Below are 26144 nucleotides of genomic sequence, written 5' to 3'. Positions count from 1 at the left end.
CAGCTGGGCACATTCCAGATGCTCTGTTTAGCCTTTTAACTGGGGTCCATCTGAAACCTGGAGAAAGGTGTTATCCACTTCAAGTCACTCTACAACTGACACTACCTGAGACCAACCAATGAAGCTCGTCCACATGGACTGACTCCACCCCTCTACTGACCTCAGAGTCTTCAGTCTGCAGTTTGGACTCTCCACCAGATCAGACAGCAGCTTCATTCCTGAATCCTGCAGCTTGTTGTAGCTCAGGTCCAGCTCTGTCAAATGGGGGTTGGACTTCAGAGGCGAGGCCAGAGAAGCACAGCCTTTATCTGTGACCTGACAGTCTGTCAGCCTGCAGAGAAAGAAGCATTTTAACAAACCACTGCTGCTGTTCAAGTAGAGCTTCACACAGGAAAAGAGATTCTCTACCTCAGAGTCTTCAGTCTGCAGTTTGGACTCTCCAGTCCAGCAGACAGCAGCTTCACTCCTGAATCCTTCAGCTGGTTCTCACTCAGATCCAGCTCTGTCAGATGGGGGTTGGACTTCAGAGCTGAGGCCAGAGAAGCACAGCTGCTCCTTGACAACCTACAGTGTCTCAGTCTGAAGAAAGAAGAAATGATGTTGCTTTAAAATGATAAAAGACACAAAGGTGTTTAGAAACCAAAGACGGACAAAGTCAATCTGAGATTAAAAAAAAAAAAGAAATAATAATAAAGCTAGTAGGTCTAAAATAAATCTGAACTTGATAGAAAACCTGCTTTATGGAGGTTTTAAATTTAATTAGAAGACTCAACTCCAAACTCCTGAGCCCAGCACAGTGCCAGGTTCAAAGACACGATGTAACAAGGAACAAGCAGCTCTCATTAAAATACATGGCAACCTGAACGGCTGAGAGGAGACTGAAGACTGAATTACTGAGCGTAGGGTTTTTCCTTTTTGAAAATGAAAAATCTACAGCTCAACATGTCCCAGTCATCATCAATAAGCTTTTTGTGCTACTGTAAGTTATGGGCTTTAACATTAAGGTAATCACTGTGGATCAAAATAATATCAGACTTACACAGATCTTTGTCACCACAAAATTCATTTCATATTTCATGTAAACACAGATCTAATAAAGTGCAGTCTGACCTGAGAGTCTTCAGGCTGCAGTTTGGACTCTCCAGTCCAGCAGACAGCAGCTTCACTCCTGAATCCTGCAGCTTGTTCTCACTCAGGTCCAGCTCTGTCAGATGGGGGTTGGACTTCAGAGCCGAGGCCAGAGAAGCACAGCTGCTCTCTGACAACATGCAGTGACTCAGTCTGAAGAACGAAGAAATCATGTTGCTATAAAATAATATTGGACACAAAGGTGTTCAGAAATTCAGTTCAGAAGTTTAGAAATCAAAAGTGGACTAACTGACTAAAAAATCTATATTTATACATATATGAATATGTATATATATGTGTGTGTGTACATTAGTGTTGTAAAGGGGTGGAAAGTTTCCGGTCACTTTCCTGGAAAGTTTCTGAAAATTCCTGTGGGAATTTTCGCTCTGGAATATTAGAAATTTTCAGGAGATTTTTGCAGTCACTTTTTTCCAATTTTTTCGAAAATTCCCGGGAAAATTCAGTTCGGGAATTTTGGAATTCGGAATTTTCCTTGTCATCAATTTGAATGAGGTTTTTAATGAAAATTCCATGAAAATTTAATCAATATCACCACTTATTTTAGTTGCTGAGGGGGACATAAAGTGATGTGAAAAAGTATTTGCCCCCTTCCTGATTTCTTATTTTTTGCATATTTGTCACACTTAAATGTTTCAGATCATCAAACAAAGTTTGATATTAGACAAAGATAACCTGAGTAAATATAAAATACAGTTTTTAAGTGATGATTTCATTTATATATTTCATTTAAAACCTACCTGGCCCTATGTGAAAAAGTAATTGTCCCCCCTTGTTAAATCATGACTTAACTGTGATTGACCACATTTTTTTGGAAAGCCGATTACTGATTACTGCCAGTCCTGTTGAATCAAGAAATCACTTAAATAGAACCTGTCTGACAAAGTGAAGTACGATAAAAGATCTCAAAAAGCAGCACATCATGCTGCGATCTAAAGAAATTCAAGAACAGATGAGGAACAAAGTAATTGACATCTATCAGTCTGGAAAGGGTTACAAGGTTTTTTGACTCCAGTGAACCACAGTGAAAGCCATTATCCACAAATGGAGAGAACGTAGAACAGTGGTGAGCCCAAGAGTGGCTGGCTGGCCAAAAATACTCACAAAAGAAGCCAGAACAACATCTAAACAACTGCAGGCCTCACTTGCCTCAGTGAAGGTCAGTGTCCATGATTCAACAATAAAAAAGGACTGAGCAAAAATGGCTCCAATGGGAGAGTTCCAAAGCGGAAACTACTGCTGACCAAAAAGAACACAAAGGCTTGTCTCACATTTGCCAAAAAACATCTTGATGATCCCCACGACTTTTGGGAAAATATTCTGTGGACTGACGAGACAAAGGTTGAACTTTTTGGAGGGTGTGCACCCCGTTCCATCTGGCATAAAACTGACACAGCATTTCATGAAAATAACATCATACCAACAGTCAAACATGGTGGTGGTAGTGTGATGGTCTGGGGCTGCTTTGCTGCTTCAGGACCTGGACGACTCGCCAAAAACTGATGGAACCATGAATTCTGCTCTCTACCAGAAAATCCTGAAGGACAATGTCCGGCCATCAGTACATGACCTCAAACTCAAGCGAACTTGGGTTAGCAGCAGGACAATGATCCAAAACACACCAGCAAGTCCACCTCTGAATGGCTTAAAAAACAAACAAAATTAAGGTTTTCGGGAAAAATTCCCCCAAAATTCCCACTAGCAACACCAGTGTACATACAGTGTATGTATATATATATATGTGTGTGTGTGTGTGTGTGTATATATATATATATATATGTGTGTGTGTGTGTGTGTATATTAGTGTTGCAAAGGGGTGGAAAGTTTCCGGTAAATTTCCCGGAAAGTTTCCAAAGATTCTCATGGGAGTTTTCGCTCTGGAATATTGGAAATTTTCAGAAGATTTTTGCTGTCACTTTTTTTTCAATGTTTCCGAAAATTCCCAGGAAAATTCGGCTCGGGGAGAATTTTCCTGAGAAAATTGAGATTTTTTTTTTTTTTTTTTTTCTTGTCATCAATTTGAATGAGGTTTTTAAAAAGTTTCCATGGAAATTTAAGCTTGGGAATTTTGGAAATTTTTGTTTTTGTTGTTGTTAACTTAAGGTGAATGGGGCAAAAATAAACAATAATCAATAAAATGAATGTCAAAATCAATATCACCATTTTGGAAATGTAAACCCTAATCTCCTGAACTCAGGACTCACCTCTAACCCAAAGGCCTCAATGCCAGCACACTGTAAAATCATCATCCCCATACCCCAGTGTGTGAAATAAAATTGAAATTCATTCATTGATTCATCTTCTAAACCGCTTATCCTCACTAGGGTCGCGGGGGGGTACTGCAGCCTATCCCAGCGCTCATCGGGCGAAGGCAGTGAAACACCCTGGACAGGTCGCCAGTCCATCGCAGATAAAACTGAAATATAAAACTTAAATATAAACAGTCAACTTTGTATTTTGGTGGAAACAAATATGTTGCATGATTCAATGCAAATTCAACTGTGCACCATGATTCACATATGCAAATAATTCCGAGCACATTTGATCATCATCAATCAGTAGCCTATACTCCACTAGTCTACAGCACTTCCACTGAGACAGACGATCATCACATCAGCATCACGATTCAATTTCCTGCATTTCTATGCATTTTAATGGGTAGTTTGAACCACTTCATATGCACACCTTAACAATAGTACTGTATACAGTCCTATACCTGAATTAACACAGTTTGACTCAGCTAGGGAAAATTCCTGAAAATTCCCTGGAAATTCATTATAATGTAACATGTCTGCATGCATATCTGCTTATAACAAACCAAAATGTTTATTATGTGTACATGTATATGACCGGGTGAATGCAGTGAATATAAATTCCCCGAAAATTCCCCGAAAATTCCTGTTTATTCCCGTTAATTCCCATTAATTTCCAAAAATTCCCATGGAAATTTTCCAACTTTGAAAATTCCGGGAATTTTGCAACACTAGTGTATATGAATATATATATATATATATATATATATATATATATATATATATATATACAGTACAGGCCAAAAGTTTGAACACACCTTCTCATTCAATGTGTTTTCTTTATTTTCATGACTATTTACATTGTAGATTCTCACTGAAGGAATCAAAACTATGAATGAACACATGTGGAGTTATGTACTTAACAAAAAAAGGTGAAATTACTGAAAACATGTTTTATATTCTAGTTTCTTCAAAATAGCCACCCTTTGCTCTGATTACTGCTTTGCACACTCTTGGCATTCTCTCCATGAGCTTCAAGAGGTAGTCACCTGAAATGGTTTTCACTTCACAGGTGTGCCTTATCAGGGTTAATTAGTGGAATTTCTTGCTTTATCAATGGGGTTGGGACCATCAGTTGTGTTGTGCAGAAGTCAGGTTACTACACAGCCGACAGCCCTATTGGACAACTGTTAAAATTCATATTATGGCAAGAACCAATCAGCTAGCTAAAGAAAAACGAATGGCCATCATTACTTTAAGAAATGAAGGTCAGTCAGTCCGGAAAATTGCAAAAACTTTAAATGTGTCCCCAAGTGGAGTCGCAAAAACCATCAAGCGCTACAACGAAACTGGCACACATGAGGACCGACCAAGTAAAGGAAGACCAAGAGTCACCTCTGCTTCTGAGGACAAGTTCATCTGAGTCACCAGCCTCAGAAATCGCAAGTTAACAGCAGCTCAGATCAGAGACCAGATAAATGCCACACAGAGTTCTAGCAGCAGACCCATCTCTAGAACAACTGTTAAGAGGAGACTGCGCCAATCAGGCCTTCATGGTCAAATAGCTGCTAGGAAACCACTGCTAAGGAGAGGCAACAAGCAGAAGAGATTTGTTTGGGCCAAGAAACACAAGGAATGGACAATAGACCAGTGGAAATCTGCTTTGGTCTGATGAGTCCAAATTTGAGATCTTTGGTTCCAACCGCCGTGTCTTTGTGAGACACAGAAAAGGTGAACGGATGGATTCCACATGCCTGGTTCCCTCTGTGAAGCATGGAGGAGGAGGTGTGATGGTGTGGGGGTGTTTTGCTGGTGACACTGTTGGGGATTTATTCAAAATTGAAGGCACACTGAACCAGCATGGCTACCACAGCATCCTGCAGCCCCATGGCATCCCATCTGGTTTGTGCCTAGTTGGACCATCATTTATTTTCCAACAGGACAATGACCCCAAACACACCTCCAGGCTGTGTAAGGGCTATTTGACCAAGAAGGAGAGTGATGGAGTGCTGCGGCAGATGACCTGGCCTCCACAGTCACCGGACCTGAACCCAATCCAGATGGTTTGGGGTGAGCTGGACCGCAGAGTGAAGGCAAAGGGGCCAACAAGTGCTAAACACCTCTGGGAACTCCTTCAAGACTGTTGGAAAACCATTTCAGGTGACTACCTCTTGAAGCTCATCGAGAGAATGCCAAGAGTGTGCAAAGCAGTAATCAGAGCAAAGGGTGGCTATTTTGAAGAAACTAGAATATAAAACATGTTTTCAGTTATTTCACCTTTTTTTGTTAAGTACATAACTCCACATGTATTCATTCATAGTTTTGATTCCTTCAGTGAGAATCTACAATGTAAATAGTCATGAAAATAAAGAAAACGCATTGAATGAGAAGGTGTGTCCAAACTTTTGGCCTGTACTGTATATATATATATATATACATATATATAAGAGAGTATTGTAGAATACAATATACAGTGGTGCTTGAAAGTTTGAAGCTTGAAAAACTAAACCTAAAACTTTATCAGATCTTCACACAAGTTCAGAGAGTAGATAAAGAGGGTCTGACGAAACAAAGGAGACAAAGATATTATACTTGTTCATTTATTTACATAGGAAAATCATGCAGTATTACATTTCTGGGTTTGGCAAAAGTATGTGAATCTTGGCTTTCAGTATCTGTTGTGACCCCTTGTGCAGCAATAACTGCAACTAAACGTTTCTGGTAACTGTTGATCAGTCCTACACACTGGCTTGGAGGAATTTTAGCCCATTCCTGTGTACAGAACAGCTTCAACTCTGAGATGCTGGTGGGTTTCCTCAAATGAACTGCGTGCTTCAGGTCTTTCCACAAAATTTCAATTGAATGAAGGTCAGGACTTTGACTTCACAAACTTTCAAGCTCCACTGTATAAAGGCCTGTATTCTACAATACTCTAATTTGGGAAGGGAGTTTGAACAAGTTATAATAAAACATTGGTACCTTTTGAGCAGTGCTCCAAAACTTTCTACAGCATTCAAAGACACGCCCAGAGCTGTATGCAAACGTCCCCCGAATATCAGACAAATTGTAGTGAAATTAGATCTTGTCCCTCAAAGACAGGACACTGTTTTCACATGTGTTCCAGGTGGGAATTACTGATGCGCAAGCTGTGCACAATGTAATTTCACCACCAAGAGCCACACTTTTACGCATCCCCTCACAGGGAAGCGGTTTGACATTATAAGTATTATTACGTGCACTACCACTAACGTAATATATTTACTTAAATGTCCATGTGGTTTAGGATATGTGGGTAAAACAAATCAAGCCTTAAAAACACGTATCGCCGAGCATAGATGCAGCATTCAAAATCAGGACCCTAAGAGTCCAGTAGCTATGTGGTCCTCATGTTAGCCAGTTTCGTCGTAGCGCTTTATGGTTTTTGCAACTCCACTTGGGGACACATTAAAAGTTTTTGCAATTTTCCGGACTGACTGACCTTCATTTCTTAAAGTAATGATGGACTGTCATTTCTCTTTACTTAGCTGATTGGTTCTTGCCATAATATGAATTCTAACAGTTGTCAAATAGGGCTGTCGGCTGTGTACCAACCTGACTTCTGCACAACACAACTGATGGTTCCAAGCCCATTAAGAAGGCAAGAAATTCCACAAATGAACCCTGATAAGGCACACCTGTGAAGTGAAAACCGTTTCAGGTGACTACATCATGAAGCTCACTGAAAGAAGGTTTGCAGCGCTTTCAACAAAGTGTGGCTACTTTGATTCCTCAAAGTAGCCAGACAGAAGCTCTGTAACACAAATGACAAATGTATATTAAATGATGATGCAGACTATGTTCACATCATATAATTGTTGTGTTGTCTTATGGAATGCAGTAAGACCTGGAATTATTTGAACACTGGCACTTTTATTTATAAACCCCCACAATGAATTTGAAACTAATTGTATAACTATACAATTATAGGGCTATTCTTCTTTATTAATGTGATTCGTTTACTTTTTCAGCTGAGTGGACCAATAAATGCAGAATACAGTGGGTCAGGTGAGGTGCTGAAGCAGCAGGCAGAGCCAGCTGATGACCCTGGACCCCCATCAAAGAAAGCAAAGGGACTCTTGTGCTCTGGCTGATCTCCTGGGGAAACCATATAGTCCAGTACCAGTGTCCAGAACCACAAATGACAAGGCATTAGATGAGGTGATGAGATACAAAGAGGTAAAACCACTGCCACTCTCCACCAATCCATTCAACTGGTGGAAAGAAACATGAGGACAATACCCCCTTTTGTCATGTCAAGCTAAAAGATACCTCTGTATCCCAGGACCTAGTGTACCAGCTGAGAGGATCTTCTCAACAGCTGGTACATTAGTCACAGCCCAGTGAAGTGCACTGAACGCTGAACATGTAGACCAGCTGATTTTCTTTAACAGAAATCTACATGTGCACATCTAGTATGTAACCAGAAATGAAGGCACTTAGTTCTGATTGTTCAATAATGTTATGTGAGTTTTATCACAGTTTCAACAGCAGTGGCGGTCCAGCCTATGTTGCCGCCCGAGGTGCCGTGCCTTTTTTTTTGCCAACATTGCCCATAGCAAAAACCGTCCCTGTTCAACAGGAAAGTATAAGTATAAATATAATGCACTTTACTTTAGTTTTAATACAGTACTGTTGTGTTTTTTCCTTTTGTACTCCATACTCATCATAGGTAGTATTATTGTGTTAATGTTTTGTATTCAAATGTTTTATTGCTCAGAAATGTTGGGTGAGTTAGGCTACAACCAGTGCTTTAAGTGGGCCGATACACAATGGTACGGAGTACCGGCACTTCTCAGTTTTAGCCTGTAGCCTACTAGGACTTTTTAAGGCCTACTGGGACTTCTCGTGAGCTCATAGTACCCTGTCTTGTTCTATTTCTCTCCTTGTGATTTGGCTATACTACATTACCCAGTGTGCACTGGTACGTGCCATACGCCTGACCCTCACTAGACGTTCACTCGTAAGGAGGTCTCATGAGTCGAGTGTGCCAGAAAGCATAGAAAGGACGTGAAGAAGAAGAGATCTTGCAGACATTGAATATAAACATCAGAGCAAGTGCACCACTGACAGTTTTATTTAGCAGTTGGTTTGGGATGGTCTAGTGAACCGACACTCTTAGAAATAAGGGTTCCAAAAGGGTTCTTCACGAGGGGCTCAGGTTCTACCCAGAACCATTTGCTTCTGAAGAACCCTTCTTTGAAGAAAGGGTTTTTCAAGGGTTCTTTGTAACATTAAAAGTTCTGGTAAGAACCGTTTTGATCCAGAGAACCCTTTTTGGAGGAAAGAGTTCTTCAAGTATTGTTGAAAGCATGGGTATAAGATCCTCACCCTACATCCTACATCAATGTAATTAAACTTGCTCAATAAAGAGGCAAATAAACAAATATAATCATCCCAGGGAGAATTTTGCTGTTGAAAAGACACTTAAACAGGGTACCAGCACTGAGTCTTGAACACTGCTCTCCCATGTAAAAGATAAATGTGATACCACTCATCCACCACTGCTATGTAACTAAACAATACATGTTGAATAGACCTCTATCCTGTCTTGAACCCTCAATCTTCAAAATAGCACTGCTATGCTGTTACCTACTGAGCCACCATGCTATATTGTTATGCTATGCAACTACAACCTCTGGAGGGAGGAGCTCATGAGCCATCAAAAGAAAAATAAGAAAAAGAAAATGGTATTTTCTTTTTGGACTTGACCCCCGATCTCCAGAGGAAAGGCTGAGGTTCAGTGTGTCAGGCCAGGGAGCTGGCTACCCTGCCAATGGCCATGTGGGAGCTAATAGCTGGTTTTAATGTGGATTGCGTCACATGGTCTGCCCTTCTCAGCAAAACAGGTGTGACACATCAATAGTGATTACTGTGGTTAGAGGCCAGACTGAAGTGACAGAAGATCAAAAACTTCAGAGAATTAAGGTAAGCTAAATCTGATTTCTTATTTCAGCAAGCTTGACTCTAGCTAAGGACTTTTTATGGTGAAAGGTGGACTATTTTAATGCATGCATTTGTTTCTTGTTTTGATTTTTTTTTTTTTTTTTTTGTACAATGAGTTACACAGCTTGAACAACAACTGAAGTGTGCCACTGGCTTGAGCAAGAGGGTTATAACTTAATAACTTGTATTCCTTTTTGTTTTGAAGAGAATGATATTGATGGAGCAACCCTCAAAATTCTCTCTGAGAGGATGTCAGAGAGATTAATCCCATCAATAAAAAAACAAGCACAATTCCTCAAGTATCTCGAGCAGTTGAAGTCATCATCATCATCGCCATCATCATCATTGTCAACAACAACAAGAAATTGGAACAGGTAAAATGCTGTCAAGATACAGTAATTCTGGTCATTTGTGGGGGAAACTTTATTTCTCTACTAGTTACAGTCTGTTCATTACTATTTCACACAGCTCGGTCTAACATATTCTTGCATTTTTCCATATTACAAAGACCTCATGATGAGCAAACAGCTGGACCTGCTTCACTGGGTCAGTTTGCTTTCCTCAAAGCATTAAAAGATACACTTGAGGCAAAGGACCCAGAACTTTTGTCCCCTCGGAGAAATGATCTGTCACTGTATGCCATCCTCAGCAGCCAAACAATGTAGGTTACTTTTATCATTATTATGGAAAACTACTGCACATTGTAGCTTTAAATTGAGATTATACTCCATATAATGGCACTTTAAGACAACATGTTCAACTTACTCTATTATTTCTCTCCCCAACCAAGGTATCCCTCAGCCAAACAATATAAAGAGATTTTAAGCCTGTTCATACGCAGATGTACCTTCATGCGGGAGAAAATTGGTTCAGGACATGTGAGTAAGCACAAAATGAGTCTGTTAATGTATGTTTTCATATCTTAATTGTATAGATATAGCTACTGTACATACTGTATCTCAATATGTAATAAACAGAAAATGCATTCACCGAATGTTCACATTTGCCAAAAATGAGTGTGTCTATCTTTTACTGTATAGGTGTATTTTACAAAATGGCTTGATGTTGACAAATCTGGACAATACTGAGGTCAACAATCATCTCATTTTCGACTGCACTATCCCCTTAAGTAAACAATTCTTCTCTTGGTTGTAGGATGATTTACATGAGTCTCTAACAAGTTCAAAAAGGAAAGGCGACCCCTTATTGGCGACTCAATGGTGCAACAAATGTGTCCAAAATTTTCTGTGGCAGGATCTGGAAAGAAGCGCCATACTCCGGGTCAACCAAGCCAGCTTTTCTACATAACCAGGCCCGCTGTAAGTCTTTGGAAACAACATATAACTTAAACATACTTTTTTAAAAATGATCATGTACACCTCATCTTAGTGGTTACCTCTTACCATATTGTTGTGTCATTTTTCATGCATCATAGGCTCAGGAAGATGGAGACTTTGGAGAGGATGAGAGGACCATTCAAAATCATATCCAAAATATGTCTACAGAGATGCTTAAAGTACACCCAGATGAGAAATCATTAAAGGAGGGAATGAGACGAACACGCTTACCGAAAAACCTTCATCAACCTTCAGCAACTATTGGGTAAACATGAAATTTATGTGTTATGTTTTATTTAAAGGGCTATTTAGGTAGTCAACAAAGAAACATAAAGTACTTGACATGTAAACTTTGGTAACAATTTTAGTTTATGTTTGGGGTCAAACTGACCCCTAAAAGATGTTAGTAAATTTGAACATAACAGGAGGGTTAATGTGGAAACTTTGTGGTGTTCCCTCACTTTCATCTGATTCTATTCCACTGTCACCATTAGTGCTGTATGTGCCCATATGCTGATTGCTCTCATTGGACCATGTATTATTTTATTGTTTGTAGATATTTAACTGCTTCATCTAGTGCAGTGTAAGTCTACCTTGGATTGATGCTTTTATCTTCTCTCTCTGCCATGTCACCATTCAACGTATTCTCATGAAACGGTTCGTATGATATCGTACGAAAAACGGTTCGTATGATATCGTACGAAAAATTCCTGAGGAGCAGGAACCCTTTGAACCTTGCACCTGAGACACTTTTAAAGGCTTACAGTGCAGCAAAAAAAAATTGCACAGACATGGGGTCAACATTTTTGGAAAGCTCTTGACCTCTACTATCATGCCCGATGGCAAACCAATAGGGGGCGCCACTGACTAGTGTCAAAACATGGAAAAAACATGATTTCACTATCTTAAGAAAAAAATAAATAAAATCTGACCAAACAGGTGTTCTTCCCACACCCAAAAACTATAAAAAAGATTGAAAAATTAGTGATCACAACATCACATAATAGACATAACATATTAGAACTACAAAATCTATGGCGCAGGACACCTCTGTGTGTTGCAACTCCGCGCAGATTGTAGTTCTGGTACGCCTCTTCCGGGTTAGGGGAAAAGTTTTGAAATTAGGTTTAAAAAACATACATACGGTAGTTTTTCAACACCAAAACTATAACCTTAACATGTAGCCTATGTTTATATCACGAATAAAGATGTGTTATGAAAAATAAAAATATATATATAAATCTTTAGTGCTATTTTGACGTGTTTCCGCGGTTTTTCCACCCGCTCTGTTTCGCTGACTGAAAGGGTTGTGTTCAATGGCGTAACATATCAGCATATTATCAACTTTCATGCACTTTATTACACTTTATTGACTTTATTGATGAAAGTAAAATCAGACACGTTGCTGATAAACACTAGGATTATGGGTAATGTAGTGCTTCTCCGTGATATGACATCGCAAATAAAACGTGTTTTCTTAAAATAAAGTTGATATTATACGGGACTTGTGGACTTGGCTGAAGCACATGCCATCGTTACACAGCCTCATAGCTCGTGGTAAGTCTGCCTTGGATGGTTACAACGTTATGGCTAATAATCAGACCTTTTTCCGGAATATCGATTACATTTGCACTTCCGGGATCTATGAACCACCACCCACAGCGTGACGTCACGGAATCTCGCCGACTTCCAGTGAACACCGTTTGTGTGGTGATCACACGGAATTAAAACCATAGAAATCGGTTAAAACAGGTTACATGCGAGGAGCACGCAATGCGTTATTAGGAGGTCATGCTCATTTCACGGATTTCTGTGAGAGCAGGTTAACCCCACGCCTCCCTCCCCAGATTTCCACAGTGACAGTCAGTGAGGACAATACTTCCGAGCGGAAGCTACATCAGCGACAGTGGTAGCAGCGTCCATAGCAACAGCCATAGCAACGATAGAAACCTGAAAGAATCTTCGTAATAACTAACAAAGTAAACATTATATACACTAACTGAACGAAGATTTTGGAAATAAAATGCACATTTCCCGCTAGAAATGTTATCAAAACGCATTTGAATGCATAAGCTCTCTTAAAATATTGTATTTTCCACTGAGAATAAAAGGAATGTCCGCCATTTTTCTTAAGGCTCTCGCTTCGGGGCTCGCGCAGGCGCGCTGATCGCTCGTGCTGCTGGAAATTCGTAGGAATATGCACGAAAATTTGTGCATTATTTTTCGTAGGAATTTGTACGAACGTTGAATGAGAACAGCCTGCACCATTGCTGGAGATTACATGATGTGATTATGATGCATAATTACAGTATGATGCGTCTGGCCTGAGTCCTATCATCATGTTGCTGATTCTACAGGACCTATGCTCACTTTTGACTTGTTTTCCCCTTGGACCTACAAAGCCTCTCCTCTTCTGTTGGACTGTCCTCAGAGAGTCTCCCCTCCTTATCCAACATTGTTCCAAGTTTTTTAAATAAAAGAAAAATTCTCATTAAAATTGTTTGAATGTGTCCTCAATCTCAACATTATAAACAACCACAATATAGTATAAGTAATGAAATAATTGTTTTGCCTGATCTGTAGAATACAATATGGTTCTTCATAGAACCCTCAGAAAATGGTTATTGGTGAAACCCTTGAAATATGAAAGGGTTCTTGGTGAAACTCCCTGGATGGGTTCTAGATGAAACCTTATGAAGGTGGAATGGTTCTGGATGGAACCTCCAGTAAGGGTTCTTTGTAGAACCTCTCATGGGGGGTTCTGGGTGGAACCTTTCACAGACGGTTCTAGGTATAACCCTCCAAAAGGGTTCCAGATGTAACCTTTATAAAAGGTTCTACCTGGCACCAAAAAGGGTTCTCCTATGGGGACAAGCCGAAGAACCATATATGGTTCTAGTTAGCACTTTTATTTCTAAGAGTGTACTGTAAATTATGGGCACTGTGGCGTAATCACTGTGGATCAGAATAATATTAGACTTACACAGATCTTTGAAAAAATAGCAAAACATAAAAACTAATATTCATTTAATATTTCATGTAAACACAGAGCTAATGAAATGCAGTCTGACCTCAGAGTCTTCAGTCTGCAGTTTGGACTCTCCAGTCCAGCAGACAGCAGCTCCACTCCTGAATCCTGTAGCTTGTTCTCACCCAGGTCCAGCTCTGTCAGATAGGAGGGGTTGGACTTCAGAGCCGAGTCCACAACTTCATAGTGAGTCTTTGAGAGTCTACAGTCAGACAGTCTGTAATTACAGATGAAATGTGAATTGTACACTCTTAGAAATAAGGGTTCCAAAAGGGTTCTTTATGAGGGGCTCAGGTTCTACCCAGAACCATTTGCTTCTGAAGAACCCTTTTTTGAAGAAAGGGTTTTTCAAGGGTTCTTTGTAACACTAAAGGTTCTGGTAAGAACCGTTTTGATCCAGAGAACCCTTTTTGGAGGAAAGAGTTCTTCAAGTATTGTTGAAAGCATGGGTATAAGATCCTCACCCTACATCCTACATTAATGTAATTAAACTTGCTCAATAAAGAGGCAAATAAACAAATACAATCATCCCAGGGAGAATTTTGCTGTTGAAAAGACACTTAAACAGGGTACCAGCACTGAGTCTTGAACCCCGCTCTCCCATGTAAAAGATAAATGTGATACCACTCATCCACCACTGCTATGTAACTAAACAATACATGTTGAATAGACCTCTATCCTGTCTTGAACCCTCAATCTTCAAAATAGCACTGCTATGCTGTTACCTACTGAGCCACCATGCTATATTGTTATGCTATGCAACTACAACCTCTGGAGGGAGGAGCTCATGAGCCATCAAAAGAAAAATAAGAAAAAAGAAAATGGTATTTTCTTTTTGGACTTGACCCCCGATCTCCCAGAGGAAAGGCTGAGGTTCAGTGTGTCAGGCCAGGGAGCTGGCTACCCTGCCAATGGCCATGTGGGAGCTAATAGCTGGTTTTAATGTGGATTGCGTCACATGGTCTGCCCTTCTCAGCAAAACAGGTGTGACACATCAATAGTGATTACTGTGGTTAGAGGCCAGACTGAAGTGACAGAAGATCAAAAACTTCAGAGAATTAAGGTAAGCTAAATCTGATTTCTTATTTCAGCAAGCTTGACTCTAGCTAAGGACTTTTTATGGTGAAAGGTGGACTATTTTAATGCATGCATTTGTTTCTTGTTTTGATTTTTTTTTTTTTTTTTTTTTTTTGTACAATGAGTTACACAGCTTGAACAACAACTGAAGTGTGCCACTGGCTTGAGCAAGAGGGTTATAACTTAATAACTTGTATTCCTTTTTGTTTTGAAGAGAATGATATTGATGGAGCAACCCTCAAAATTCTCTCTGAGAGGATGTCAGAGAGATTAATCCCATCAATAAAAAAACAAGCACAATTCCTCAAGTATCTCGAGCAGTTGAAGTCATCATCATCATCGCCATCATCATCATTGTCAACAACAACAAGAAATTGGAACAGGTAAAATGCTGTCAAGATACTGTAATTCTGGTCATTTGTGGGGGGAAACTTTATTTCTCTACTAGTTACAGTCTGTTCATTACTATTTCACACAGCTCGGTCTAACATATTCTTGCATTTTTCCATATTACAAAGACCTCATGATGAGCAAACAGCTGGACCTGCTTCACTGGGTCAGTTTGCTTTCCTCAAAGCATTAAAAGATACACTTGAGGCAAAGGACCCAGAACTTTTGTCCCCTCGGAGAAATGATCTGTCACTGTATGCCATCCTCAGCAGCCAAACAATGTAGGTTACTTTTATCATTATTATGGAAAACTACTGCACATTGTAGCTTTAAATTGAGATTATACTGCATATAATGGCACTTTAAGACAACATGTTCAACTTACTCTATTATTTCTCTCCCCAACCAAGGTATCCCTCAGCCAAACAATATAAAGAGATTTTAAGCCTGTTCATACGCAGATGTACCTTCATGCGGGAGAAAATTGGTTCAGGACATGTGAGTAAGCACAAAATGAGTCTGTTAATGTATGTTTCATATCTTAATTGTATAGATATAGCTACTGTACATACTGTATCTCAATATGTAATAAACAGAAAATGCATTCACCGAATGTTCACATTTGCCAAAAATGAGTGTGTCTATCTTTTACTGTATAGGTGTATTTTACAAAATGGCTTGATGTTGACAAATCTGGACAATACTGAGGTCAACAATCATCTCATTTTCGACTGCACTATCCCCTTAAGTAAACAATTCTTCTCTTGGTTGTAGGATGATTTACGTGAGTCTCTAACAAGTTCAAAAAGGAAAGGCGACCCCTTATTGGTGACTCAATGGTGCAACAAATGTGTCCAAAATTTTCTGTGGCAGGATCTGGAAAGAAGCGCCATACTCCGGGTCAACCAAGCCAGCTTTTCTACATAACCAGGCCCGCTGTAAGTCTTTGGAAACAACATATAACTTAAGCATACTTTTTTAAAAATGATCATGTACACCTCATCTTAGTGGTTACCTCTTACCATATTGTTGTGTCATTTTTCATGCATCATAGGCTCAGGAAGATGGAGACTTTGGAGAGGATGAAAGGACCATTCAAGCTCATATCGAAAATATGTCTACAGTAGGGCTTTCACCAACTAGTTGACTAGTCAACTAGTCGACTAGTAAAACCACTAGTCGACCTCGTGGGTACTAGTTGAAAAGTCGATAAGAAAAATAAATAAAATGACTAATGTAGTTGAGAATAGCTTGCTATCTTGTAGGCATTAAAAAAAGGGGGAAAAAAGCTTGAGATTTTTTATTTTAAAATTACGAAAGCGCAGAGCAAAAGAGGGCAACAACGGCTGCAGAGGAGCTGCGGGATTACGCACAGTTACCCAAAATAGCTACAATGGAAAACCCCCTGGCGTGGTGGGCACGTAATGAGGAGTGTTTTCCCCGTCTTGCCAAGCTTTCCAAAAGCTACCTGGCTATTCCAGCCACCAGCACTCCAAGCGAACGTGTCTTTTCCCTGGCTGGGAACACAGTCACCCGACAGCGGTCAAGTCTGCATCCTTCCCACGTTGATGCACTGGTCTTTCTTAACGCGAACCAAAAAGAAGGCAGGGTGAACATAATAAAGGAGGAGGACAGTGACAGTGAGGGCGAGTAGTCTAGCGTTGTTCTTTTATTGGCCGACAGGCAACAGCTGGATTTATTGTTGTTTATTTTGTTTAACGAGGAGTTCTCACAGACTAACTCACGTGCGTTTTTGTATATATGTTGTCATGGCAACCTAGCTGCGTAGCAGCCTGGCCTGTTACGCAAAATGTGCCCGAGAGCGGCGGGAGTCTAACTATTTATTTTCGTTTGGTTTTATGTTCAGAATCAGAAACTAATTGTGAGGCTATTACACTGTATAAAGTGCATAGTTGAATTGATCATATTTAATTTCATGTCTATTACTGCATTTATGATAATCAAGTATTTAGAGCTAATATATTTTTGTCCCTCCTTTCAGCATCTGTGGGAGATGAAGGCACAATTAGTTAACTGCTTCATCTGGTGCAGTGTAAGTCTACCTTGGATTGATGCTTTTATCTTCTCTCTCTCCCATGTCACCATTGCTGGAGATTACATGATGTGATTATGATACATGATTACAGTATGATGCGTCTGGCCTGAGTCCTATCATCATGTTGCTGATTCTACAGGACCTATGCTCACTTTTGACTTGTTTTCCCCTCGGACCTACAAAGCCTCTCCTCTTCTGTTGGACTGTCCTCAGAGAGTCTCCCCTCCTTATCCAACATTGTTCCAAGTTTTTTAAATAAAAGAAAAATTCTCATTAAAATTGTTTGAATGTGTCCTCAATCTCAACATTATAAACAACCACAATATAGTATAAGTAATGAAATAATTGTTTTGCCTGATCTGTAGAATACAATATGGTTCTTCATAGAACCCTCAGAAAATGGTTATTGGTGAAATCCTTGAAATATGAAAGGGTTCTTGATGGAACTCCCTGGATGGGTTCTAGATGAAACCTTATGAAGGTGGAATGGTTCTGGATGGAACCTCCAGTAAGGGTTCTTTGTAGAACCTCTCATGGGGGGTTCTGGGTGGAACCTTTCACAGACGGTTCTAGGTATAACCCTCCAAAAGGGTTCCAGATGTAACCTTTATAAATGGTTCTACCTGGCACCAAAAAGGGTTCTCCTATGGGGACAAGCCAAAGAACCTTACATGGTTCTAGTTAGCACTTTTATTTCTAAGAGTGTATAGTACTATATTAAGTGAATATTTTTCAAGTTCTTAATGTACAAGAACAGGACGTTTTAGGATAAGCTCCTCAGCGAGGTCATTTCAAATTCCTGTAAAAAAAAAAAAAAAAAAAAAAAAAAAAAATACTGAAAAATATGTCATGTAATACTGTCTGTACTGTAGTTTTTATCCATATAAATACATCTGTCTGTTGTGATTAAATATCCTCTCATGAACTCAGCCACCTGAAAAATTAAGTAAATTTTGCTGATATTTGATCCTAGCAATAAAAATAGAAACTCCCCCAATGAAGAACAACCTTTACAGTATAGCCAGTGTGTTAATGTACAGTATGTTATCTATCTCTGCTGTAACTCTGATGCTGTCAGGTGTGAATGCTGCTCTACACTGTTGTGTAATGTCTGTATTCACATCAGGACTAACCGAGCCTTCCTGCAGTTCCTCACAGCTGGGATCAGTCTCAGTCGTCCCTCCTCTGATGTGTTGTACGCCTTCAGGTCCAACACATCCAGAACCTCCTCTGACATCTGCAGCATGTAGGCCAGAGCTGAGCAGTGGATCTCAGAGAGTTTCTTCTCTGATCTGTTCTCTGACTTCAGGAACTCTTGGATGTCCTGATGTACTGAGAGGTCGTTCATCTCCATCAAACAGTGGAAGATGTTGATGCTTCTGTCAGGAGAGGAACTGTAGGTGTTCATTTCCTTCAGGTTGCTGATGGTTCTCTGGATGTCTTCTGGTCTGCTCTCTGTCTGACCCAGCAGGCCTCCTAAGAGCCTCTGGCTGGACTCCAGTAAGAGACCATGAAGGAAGCGGACAAAGAGGTCCAGCTGGCCATTTTTACTTTTCAGGACTTTAGACATTGCTATCTTCAGGAAGACATGGAATAAGGGGCACCTTGCATTATTCTCATCACTTTCATCACTGTCATAAATGTCATTACTGTCATAAATGTCATCAACGTCATAAATGTCAAAACTGTCTTTACTGTCATCACTGTCTTTACTGTCTTTACTGTCATCACTGTCTTTACTGTCTTTACTGTCATCACTGGCATCACTGTCTTTACTGTCATCACTGTCTTTACTGTCTTTACTGTCATCACTGTCATCACTGTCTTTACTGTCATCAATGTCTTTACTGTCTTTACTGTCTTTACTGTCTTTACTGTCATCACTGGCATCACTGTCAGCATTGTCTTTACTGTCATCACTGTCTTTACTGTCATCAATGTCTTTACTGTCTTTACTGTCTTTACTGTCTTTACTGTCATCACTGGCATCACTGTCAGCATTGTCTTTACTGTCATCACTGTCTTTACTGTCATCACTGGCTTTACTGTCACCACTGTCTTTACTGTCATCACTGGCTTTACTGGCTTTACTGTCTTTACTGTCATCACTGTCATCACTGTCATCACTGTCTTTACTGTCTTTACTGTCTTTACTGTCATCACTGTCTTTACTGTCTTTACTGTCATCACTGGCATCACTGTCTTTACTGTCATCACTGTCTTTACTGTCTTTACTGTCATCACTGGCATCACTGTCTTTACTGTCATCAATGTCTTTACTGTCTTTACTGTCTTTACTGTCATCACTGGCATCACTGTCTTTACTGTCATCAATGTCTTTACTGTCTTTACTGTCATCACTGGCATCACTGTCTTTACTGTCATCAATGTCTTTACTGTCTTTACTGTCATCACTGGCATCACTGTCTTTACTGTCATCAATGTCTTTACTGTCTTTACTGTCATCACTGGCATCACTGTCTTTACTGTCATCACTGTCTTTACTGTCTTTACTGTCATCACTGGCATCACTGTCAGCACTGTCAGCACTGTCTTTACTGTCATCACGGTCATCACTGTCTTTACTGTCATCAATGTCTTTACTGTCTTTACTGTCATCACTGGCATCACTGTCTTTACTGTCATCACTGTCTTTACTGTCTTTACTGTCATCACTGGCATCACTGTCAGCACTGTCAGCACTGTCTTTACTGTCTTTACTGTCATCACAGTCATCACTGTCTTCAAAGTCCTCCAGAAAAGTCTTCAGTACCTTCATGTCCCTGTTGGTGAAGCAGTGGAAGATGTAGACTGCAGCGAGAAACTCCTGAATGCTCAGATGAACAAAGCAGTAGACTTTTCTCTGAAAGAGCACACACTCGGTTTTGAAGATCTCTGTGCACACTCCTGAGTACACCGAGGCCTCTCTGACATCAAGACCACACTCCTCCAGGTCTTCTTGGTAGAACATCAGGTTGCCTTTCTCCAGATGTTCAAACGCCAGCCTGCCCAGCTTCAGAAGAACTTCCCTGTCAGTCTCCATCAGCTCCTGCTGACTCCTGTCATGTCTCTCATCGTACTTGTGCTTCTTCCTCTGTGTCTGAACCAGCAGGAAGTGTGAGTACATGTCAGTCAGGCTCTTGGGCAGCTCTCCTCTCTGGTCTGTAGTCAACATGTGCTCCAGAACTGTAGCAGTGATCCAGCAGAAGACTGGGATGTGGCACATGATGTGGAGGCTCCTGGATGCCTTGATGTGTGAGATGATTCTGCTGCACAGCTCCTCATCACTGGATCTCCTCCTGAAGTATTCCTCCTTCTGGACGTCAGTGAACCCTCGGACTTCTGTTACCCTGTCCACACATGTAGGAGGGATCTGATTGGCCGCCGCAGGTCTGGAAGTTATCCAGAGGAGAGCCGAGGGAAGCAGATTCCCCTCGATGAGGTTTGTCAACAGCACGTCTACTGATGATGTCTGTGTGACATCAGACACGACCTCATTGTTCTGGAAATCCAAGAAAAACCTGCTTTCATCCAGGCCGTCAAAGATGAACACGACTTTACAGACGGTGAGCTTCTCTGCTGTGACCGTCTGTAATGTTGGATGGAAAACACGGAGCAGCTGGAGAAGACTGTAGCGCTCATCTTTGATCAAGTTCAGCTCCCGGAACGAAAGCAGAACCACAAGACTGACATGTTGGTTTTCCAAGCCCTCTGCCCAGTCCAGAGTGAACTTCTGCACTGAGAAGGTTTTTCCAATGCCAGCAACGCCCTGCGTCACAACTACTCTGATGTGTGTGTCTTGGCCAGGTAAGGGTTTAAAGATGTCCTGGCACTTGATTGGAGTGTCATGGAGGGTCTCCATCTTGGATGTTGTCTCCAGCTGCCACACCTCATGTTGGGTATTAACCTCGTCCCTCCATCCCTGTGTGATGTAGAGCTCAGTGTAGATCCTGTTGAGGGGGGTTCCACTTCCTGCTGCAGCAGTTCCTTCTGTCACAAATTCACATCTCCTCCTCAGACTGATCTTATGCTCGTCTAAAACCTCCTGCAGACCGCCGTCCACTGTGCTGGTTTGACTGGGTGTCTGCCGTGCAGGTCTTGTTCTGGATCTTTTTCCACACTGGGGACAGGCAGAGTCTCCTGATGAACCAGACTGGTCCCAGTCTGAGGTGATGCACTGTCTGCAGAACCAGTGTCCACAGCTGGTGGAGACTGGATCCCTCAGGACCTCCTGACACAAAGCACAGCAGGACAGCTGCTCCTCCACAGCCTCACTGCTCCTCTTCCTCTTTCTGTGGAGGTGAAGCAAATTCTTAATGACAAATTAAAAAAAAAAAATTGTTGTTTTAACCAAAACAATTTTGAGACTGTAAACTAAAATGAAATCTTCTCTTGAAACTCTCAAGTATTGAAACAGCCTTATGACAACACAACGTAAAATTCATTTTCTCCTCTCATGGATGAAAGTCACTGTGGCGATCATGGATGGACTGAACACTGTAGCTGTTCTGTGCTTTGTTAGATATAGTTGTCAGTAATTAATGTTACTCTCAATAAAAACAATATGAAGTCATATCATTATCTGTTTTACCAAAAGCTGCTAATCATTGGTTCATCAACAGGGTCCATTCTTCATTATTCCTGACTACAAACAGCAGAAATGTGTTTGTATTGTTGAGGTTGCTTTAGCGCTTTGATTGTACTGTGAGGTTTGCTTTGTTTCTCAATGTGGAGCTCATTTCATTCACTATATTTGCTTTAACTTATGAACCAGGATCGACCTCGGCTACCAAACTAAACCCATGAAACTGTCTTCAGGAGAAAAACACAGTAAAAAAGAGCTTTTCTCTGTTGCTGCCTCAGTAGCTGAGGCACTGTTACCTCCCAGGCAAACTCTGGACAGACAGAGAGCTGGAAAATATATGAACCTTTGGATTCATCTTTTTTTAAACAACAGTAAAATTAAAAAAAAAAAAAAAAAAAAAAAAAAAAACAGTAAAATTTTGTCCTGTTTTCTGTTTCCTGTTGTCTTGATATCCTCACAGCTGTCTTTGCTTCATGAAAATAATCTCATGTCATCATGTTCCATCAGTCTGACAGTATAACAGAGCTCTTACTTTGTGGCTGAAGGTCCAGGTTCAGCACTGAACTCTGGAGGTTTGTCTTTAGACCAGTCACTCCTCATAGACAGACAGCTGGAGGCTGGAGGCTCTGCTCTCTGCCTGTGCTGCTGACCTCTGCAAACACAAATGTTTTATTCATGTTATTAGTGACAGACAGACAACAACATGTGAAGCTGCACATTGTGACATTACGGCCATCTGAACTTTTGATAATGACAGCAGTTGTGTTCATTAGCAGACCTACATGTTGTGTGCATGTTATTTACAGCTGCAAAGCTCCGACTCAAAGCTTTTTGAAAATATGGGCACGAGGGAGACGAGCTACAAAAGCTACATGACAGACCAAAAACAAATGCAGGAGTTTTATTGACTTTTTCTCCCTTTTTGGTCGTACATCTTCTGCACGGAGCTACAATCTGAGACTTGAGCTCAGTGTAAACCGGTTGGCTGGCATTTCAGTCCTGCACTCTGAACCAACAGTCCTGGGTAATTATGGACTTCAGCTGTGATTGGCAGAAGTGTAAAGGGGTAACACGCTCATTTGTGACCCGTGTAGACGCCATGATTCAGTCCATCTGTTAAACACTTAAATGAAAGGAAACATACAGAGCATTCAGAAAGTATTCAGACACCCTTCACTTTTTCACTTTTGTTATGTTGCAGCCTGATACTACAATCATTTAAATTCATTTTTTCTCTCATTAAGCTGCACTCAGTAATCCATAATGACAAAGTGAAAACAGAATTTTAGTAGAACACAGTAAATTTTTTTCCTTGCTACAAGTGTGGGTTTTTATGTTGTAAAAAAATTAAATTAATTTATTACTATATCTTCAGTTTTACAACAGCTAGTTATGCACATATCGCACTCTGCACTTTAATAATCTGTGTTGTACTTGGCTCGTATTTGTGCTGATCAGCTCTGTCTTCCTGATCTAATTGCTGTGTCTCTTATCGTAATCTCATGGTGGCCGTGTGTTATTTGGTCCGACATATCCTGGGTCTGTGTCAAAGTCCACCTGTGACTCAGGCAGGAGCTTCTTCCTGGATCTGATTAGACTGAGCTGCAGATCTCAGGAGCTTTGCTTCACTTTGATCACTTCAATTCAGTCGAGGGTATAAGGGACTGTTTCATTTCAGTATGAAGGCCATAGTGATGGGGGCTGTTAACAGTGCTGTGTAGGTCATCATGAAGATTTCCCCATTTAATCAGATTGCATGAGGCAGACTTAGAGTTTGACAGTGTAACAGAGCTCTTACTGTGTGTGTGAAGGTCCAGGATCAGGACTGAAGTCTGGAGGAGTTACTTTAGACCAGTCGCTCCTCATAGACAGACAGCTGGAGGCTGGAGGCTCTGCTCTGCCCTCCTCTTCCTCCACACACACACTCATCTTCTGTACTGCAGGCACACAAACACACACACACACACACACACACTCAGCAGCTAATCAGCTGGATCTGTGAGAAATTGTTGAGCTCATTTTGACTCTTATTCCCTCGACAAGTGACTCACACTTTGACAGTTACAGAATAATAATAATAATAATAATAATCATAACAACAATAGTATTGGAATAACACTCACTCTGTTGTCACCGTCCTCCTGCTGTGCTCTGTCGTCTCAAAATGAACTTTGACCTCACCTGTGTTACACCCACAGGGAAACAGGCTTTTCAGTGTAAAGGCTTGTCATTGTACATTGTATTGTCACTCATTTTCCAAACTGCTTATCCTAATCAGAGCCCGTCCCCGCGCTCACTGGGCAGAAGGCGAGGAAACAGCCCGGACAGACAAACATCAAGGATCCTCACAGAGAGGATCGAACAGAGGCGCCCGGACGCCGTCTAAAAAAGCAAAACCCAGAATGAGCCCACTGGTCGTTTGTTCAGCAGCTTATTACAGCCTGCAGCTCCGCCTCAAAGCCAGCAGAGCTCCAGTGGTCCTGTGAGGAATGACACTGAGGTGAAGTGTGAAGGCAGCAGCAAAGTCCATGTGAGACGGCTGCTGGGGGGACGCACGGCTCAGTCAGCCCGTCTGTCAGTCAGCTGACCTGGGTTCAAGTCCACGCCACAGCAGGGTTAGCTGATGGTTCAAAGTCCTATTTGAAATTATTTTATCGACGGGTGTAAATCATCCTTTTCAAATATGAATGTGGCAAAAACTAAAGAAAAGTGCATTGATTTTAGAAGGAAGCGCACTGCCACCCCCCCTGTTGTGTTGGCCAGTGGAGCAGCTGAACTGAGTACAAAGGTGTAACCCCCGTGGTGAAAATGCTGGAAGACATGAATTTATTTTATTTATTTTTTATTTTAAAATAAATAAATAAAATAAAAAATAAATAAAATAAATTCATGTCTTCCAGAATTTTCACCACGGGGGTTACACCTGAAGGGCAGCGTTTTTTTTTTTTTTTGTTGTTGTTTTTTTTTATTAGCCATGAGGTCAAAGTCCAGCAACACACCTTGTACCTTGCATACAACTTTATTTTAGATTCTAGTGCAGATCCTGAACGTGAGCTGCTGAATTCCTGGGAAACGTGTCTAAAATGATGCAGGAGACATGTAGATGTGTTCTATGTGATGTGGCTCTGCAGCCATGAAGCAGCAGCATGTTGGTTGTGAATCTTTCCCTCAGTGTCAGAGTGATGGAGACACGAGCTGCCGTCAGCTCCCTGAGGAGACCCGAGGGGGAACTTCAGTGCTCAAGCTCCTCTTGGATTTGTTCTGCTCAGCCTCTCCCACTCGTTCTGGCTTTCCTCCTTTTGTGTCCGTCCTGCTGGTGACGAGCCCAAACCCACTTTCACACTCCCACTGTTCCCACTGTCCCCACTGTCCCCACTGTTCCCACTGTTCCCACTGTTCCCACTGTTCCCACAGGGTGTGAGTGCTGATCTCCAGGCTGCCCCGCCTCCACAAGGGAGCTGTCAGGTTAGAAAGCAGCTGACTTGTCATTCATGAAGCTCATGTCCCTCACAGCAACTCCTTGTGCAGTGTCAATACAACACACACACACGCACACACACACACACACACACACACACACACACACACACACACACACAGGACAAAAAGGAGACACACTGCAGGGCAAACACAAGGATGTCCTCAGTCAGAAAAATGGAGTTTGAAAAGCTGAAGTGTGCAGGAGTGAAAGTGGCGGTTTTGCAGATGAACTCCTGACGTCACCAGCATGAAGACTTCCTCACGCCTTCAGCTGTCATTTTGCAGAAGCCAGTCATCTCCACATTCACTGAAGATTTTTACCATTCACACTTTTACTTTGAAGGATCTGCAGAACAGTGGTTGGTGGCTCCCGTTGTGTTATTCAAATGAGCTTCTGTCACCACCTGCTGGTTGTTGGATGTAATTACATGTTTATACGTTGTGCAGAGATGAAGCTGCATCATCACTGATCCTGTTCAGTTGTGTTTTACTCTCCTGCAGAGCTCTGGCTGTGTTCCCCGAGCCTCTGAACATCAATCGCACCATGAAGAAAATGATCCCACTGTGTCTTTTCCAAGCCAAACATCCCATGGCAGTGTTCTGCAAACTGCAGACAGGCCTGTTACCAGCAGAGGGACTGACAGTCTCTGTCTCGCTTTAGAGAAACTGACCTCCGCTGCCAAAGGAAGAGGACATGTCCTCAAAGAAACTGGGGCTCATTTTCTAGATTTCATGGAGAGAAATCCTTTAAAATCCAGGTCCATATCAGCACAGCTCCCGTGTGCTCATAGGACTGTTTGGTTTGGTTTGG

The 26144-nt window shown here is 41.2% G+C and overlaps 1 protein-coding gene across 1 annotated transcript; it reads right to left on the bottom strand.

The window, feature by feature from the left end:
- Nucleotides 1–165: 165 nt before the first annotated feature.
- LOC115379178 (NACHT, LRR and PYD domains-containing protein 12-like) lies at nucleotides 166–25867 on the bottom strand (the record flags this gene model as incomplete). The annotated part of the gene is made up of 10 exons (XM_030079899.1): nucleotides 25772–25867; nucleotides 23652–23758; nucleotides 23384–23441; nucleotides 22386–22480; nucleotides 19990–21560; nucleotides 18402–18840; nucleotides 13789–13962; nucleotides 1111–1281; nucleotides 409–579; nucleotides 166–331 (listed from the first exon to the last, which is right to left on the bottom strand). Coding segments are annotated over exons 1-10 (3048 nt in total), but the record flags the coding sequence as incomplete, so codon positions are not given.
- Nucleotides 25868–26144: the final 277 nt, after the last annotated feature.

The sequence above is a fragment of the Myripristis murdjan genome, chromosome 20, assembly GCF_902150065.1.
Source record: "Myripristis murdjan chromosome 20, fMyrMur1.1, whole genome shotgun sequence".
Classification (NCBI taxonomy): Eukaryota; Metazoa; Chordata; class Actinopteri; order Holocentriformes; family Holocentridae; genus Myripristis; species Myripristis murdjan.
The sequence above is the reverse complement of the archived record's forward strand: the minus strand, read 5'-3'. Positions and strand labels throughout refer to the sequence as shown.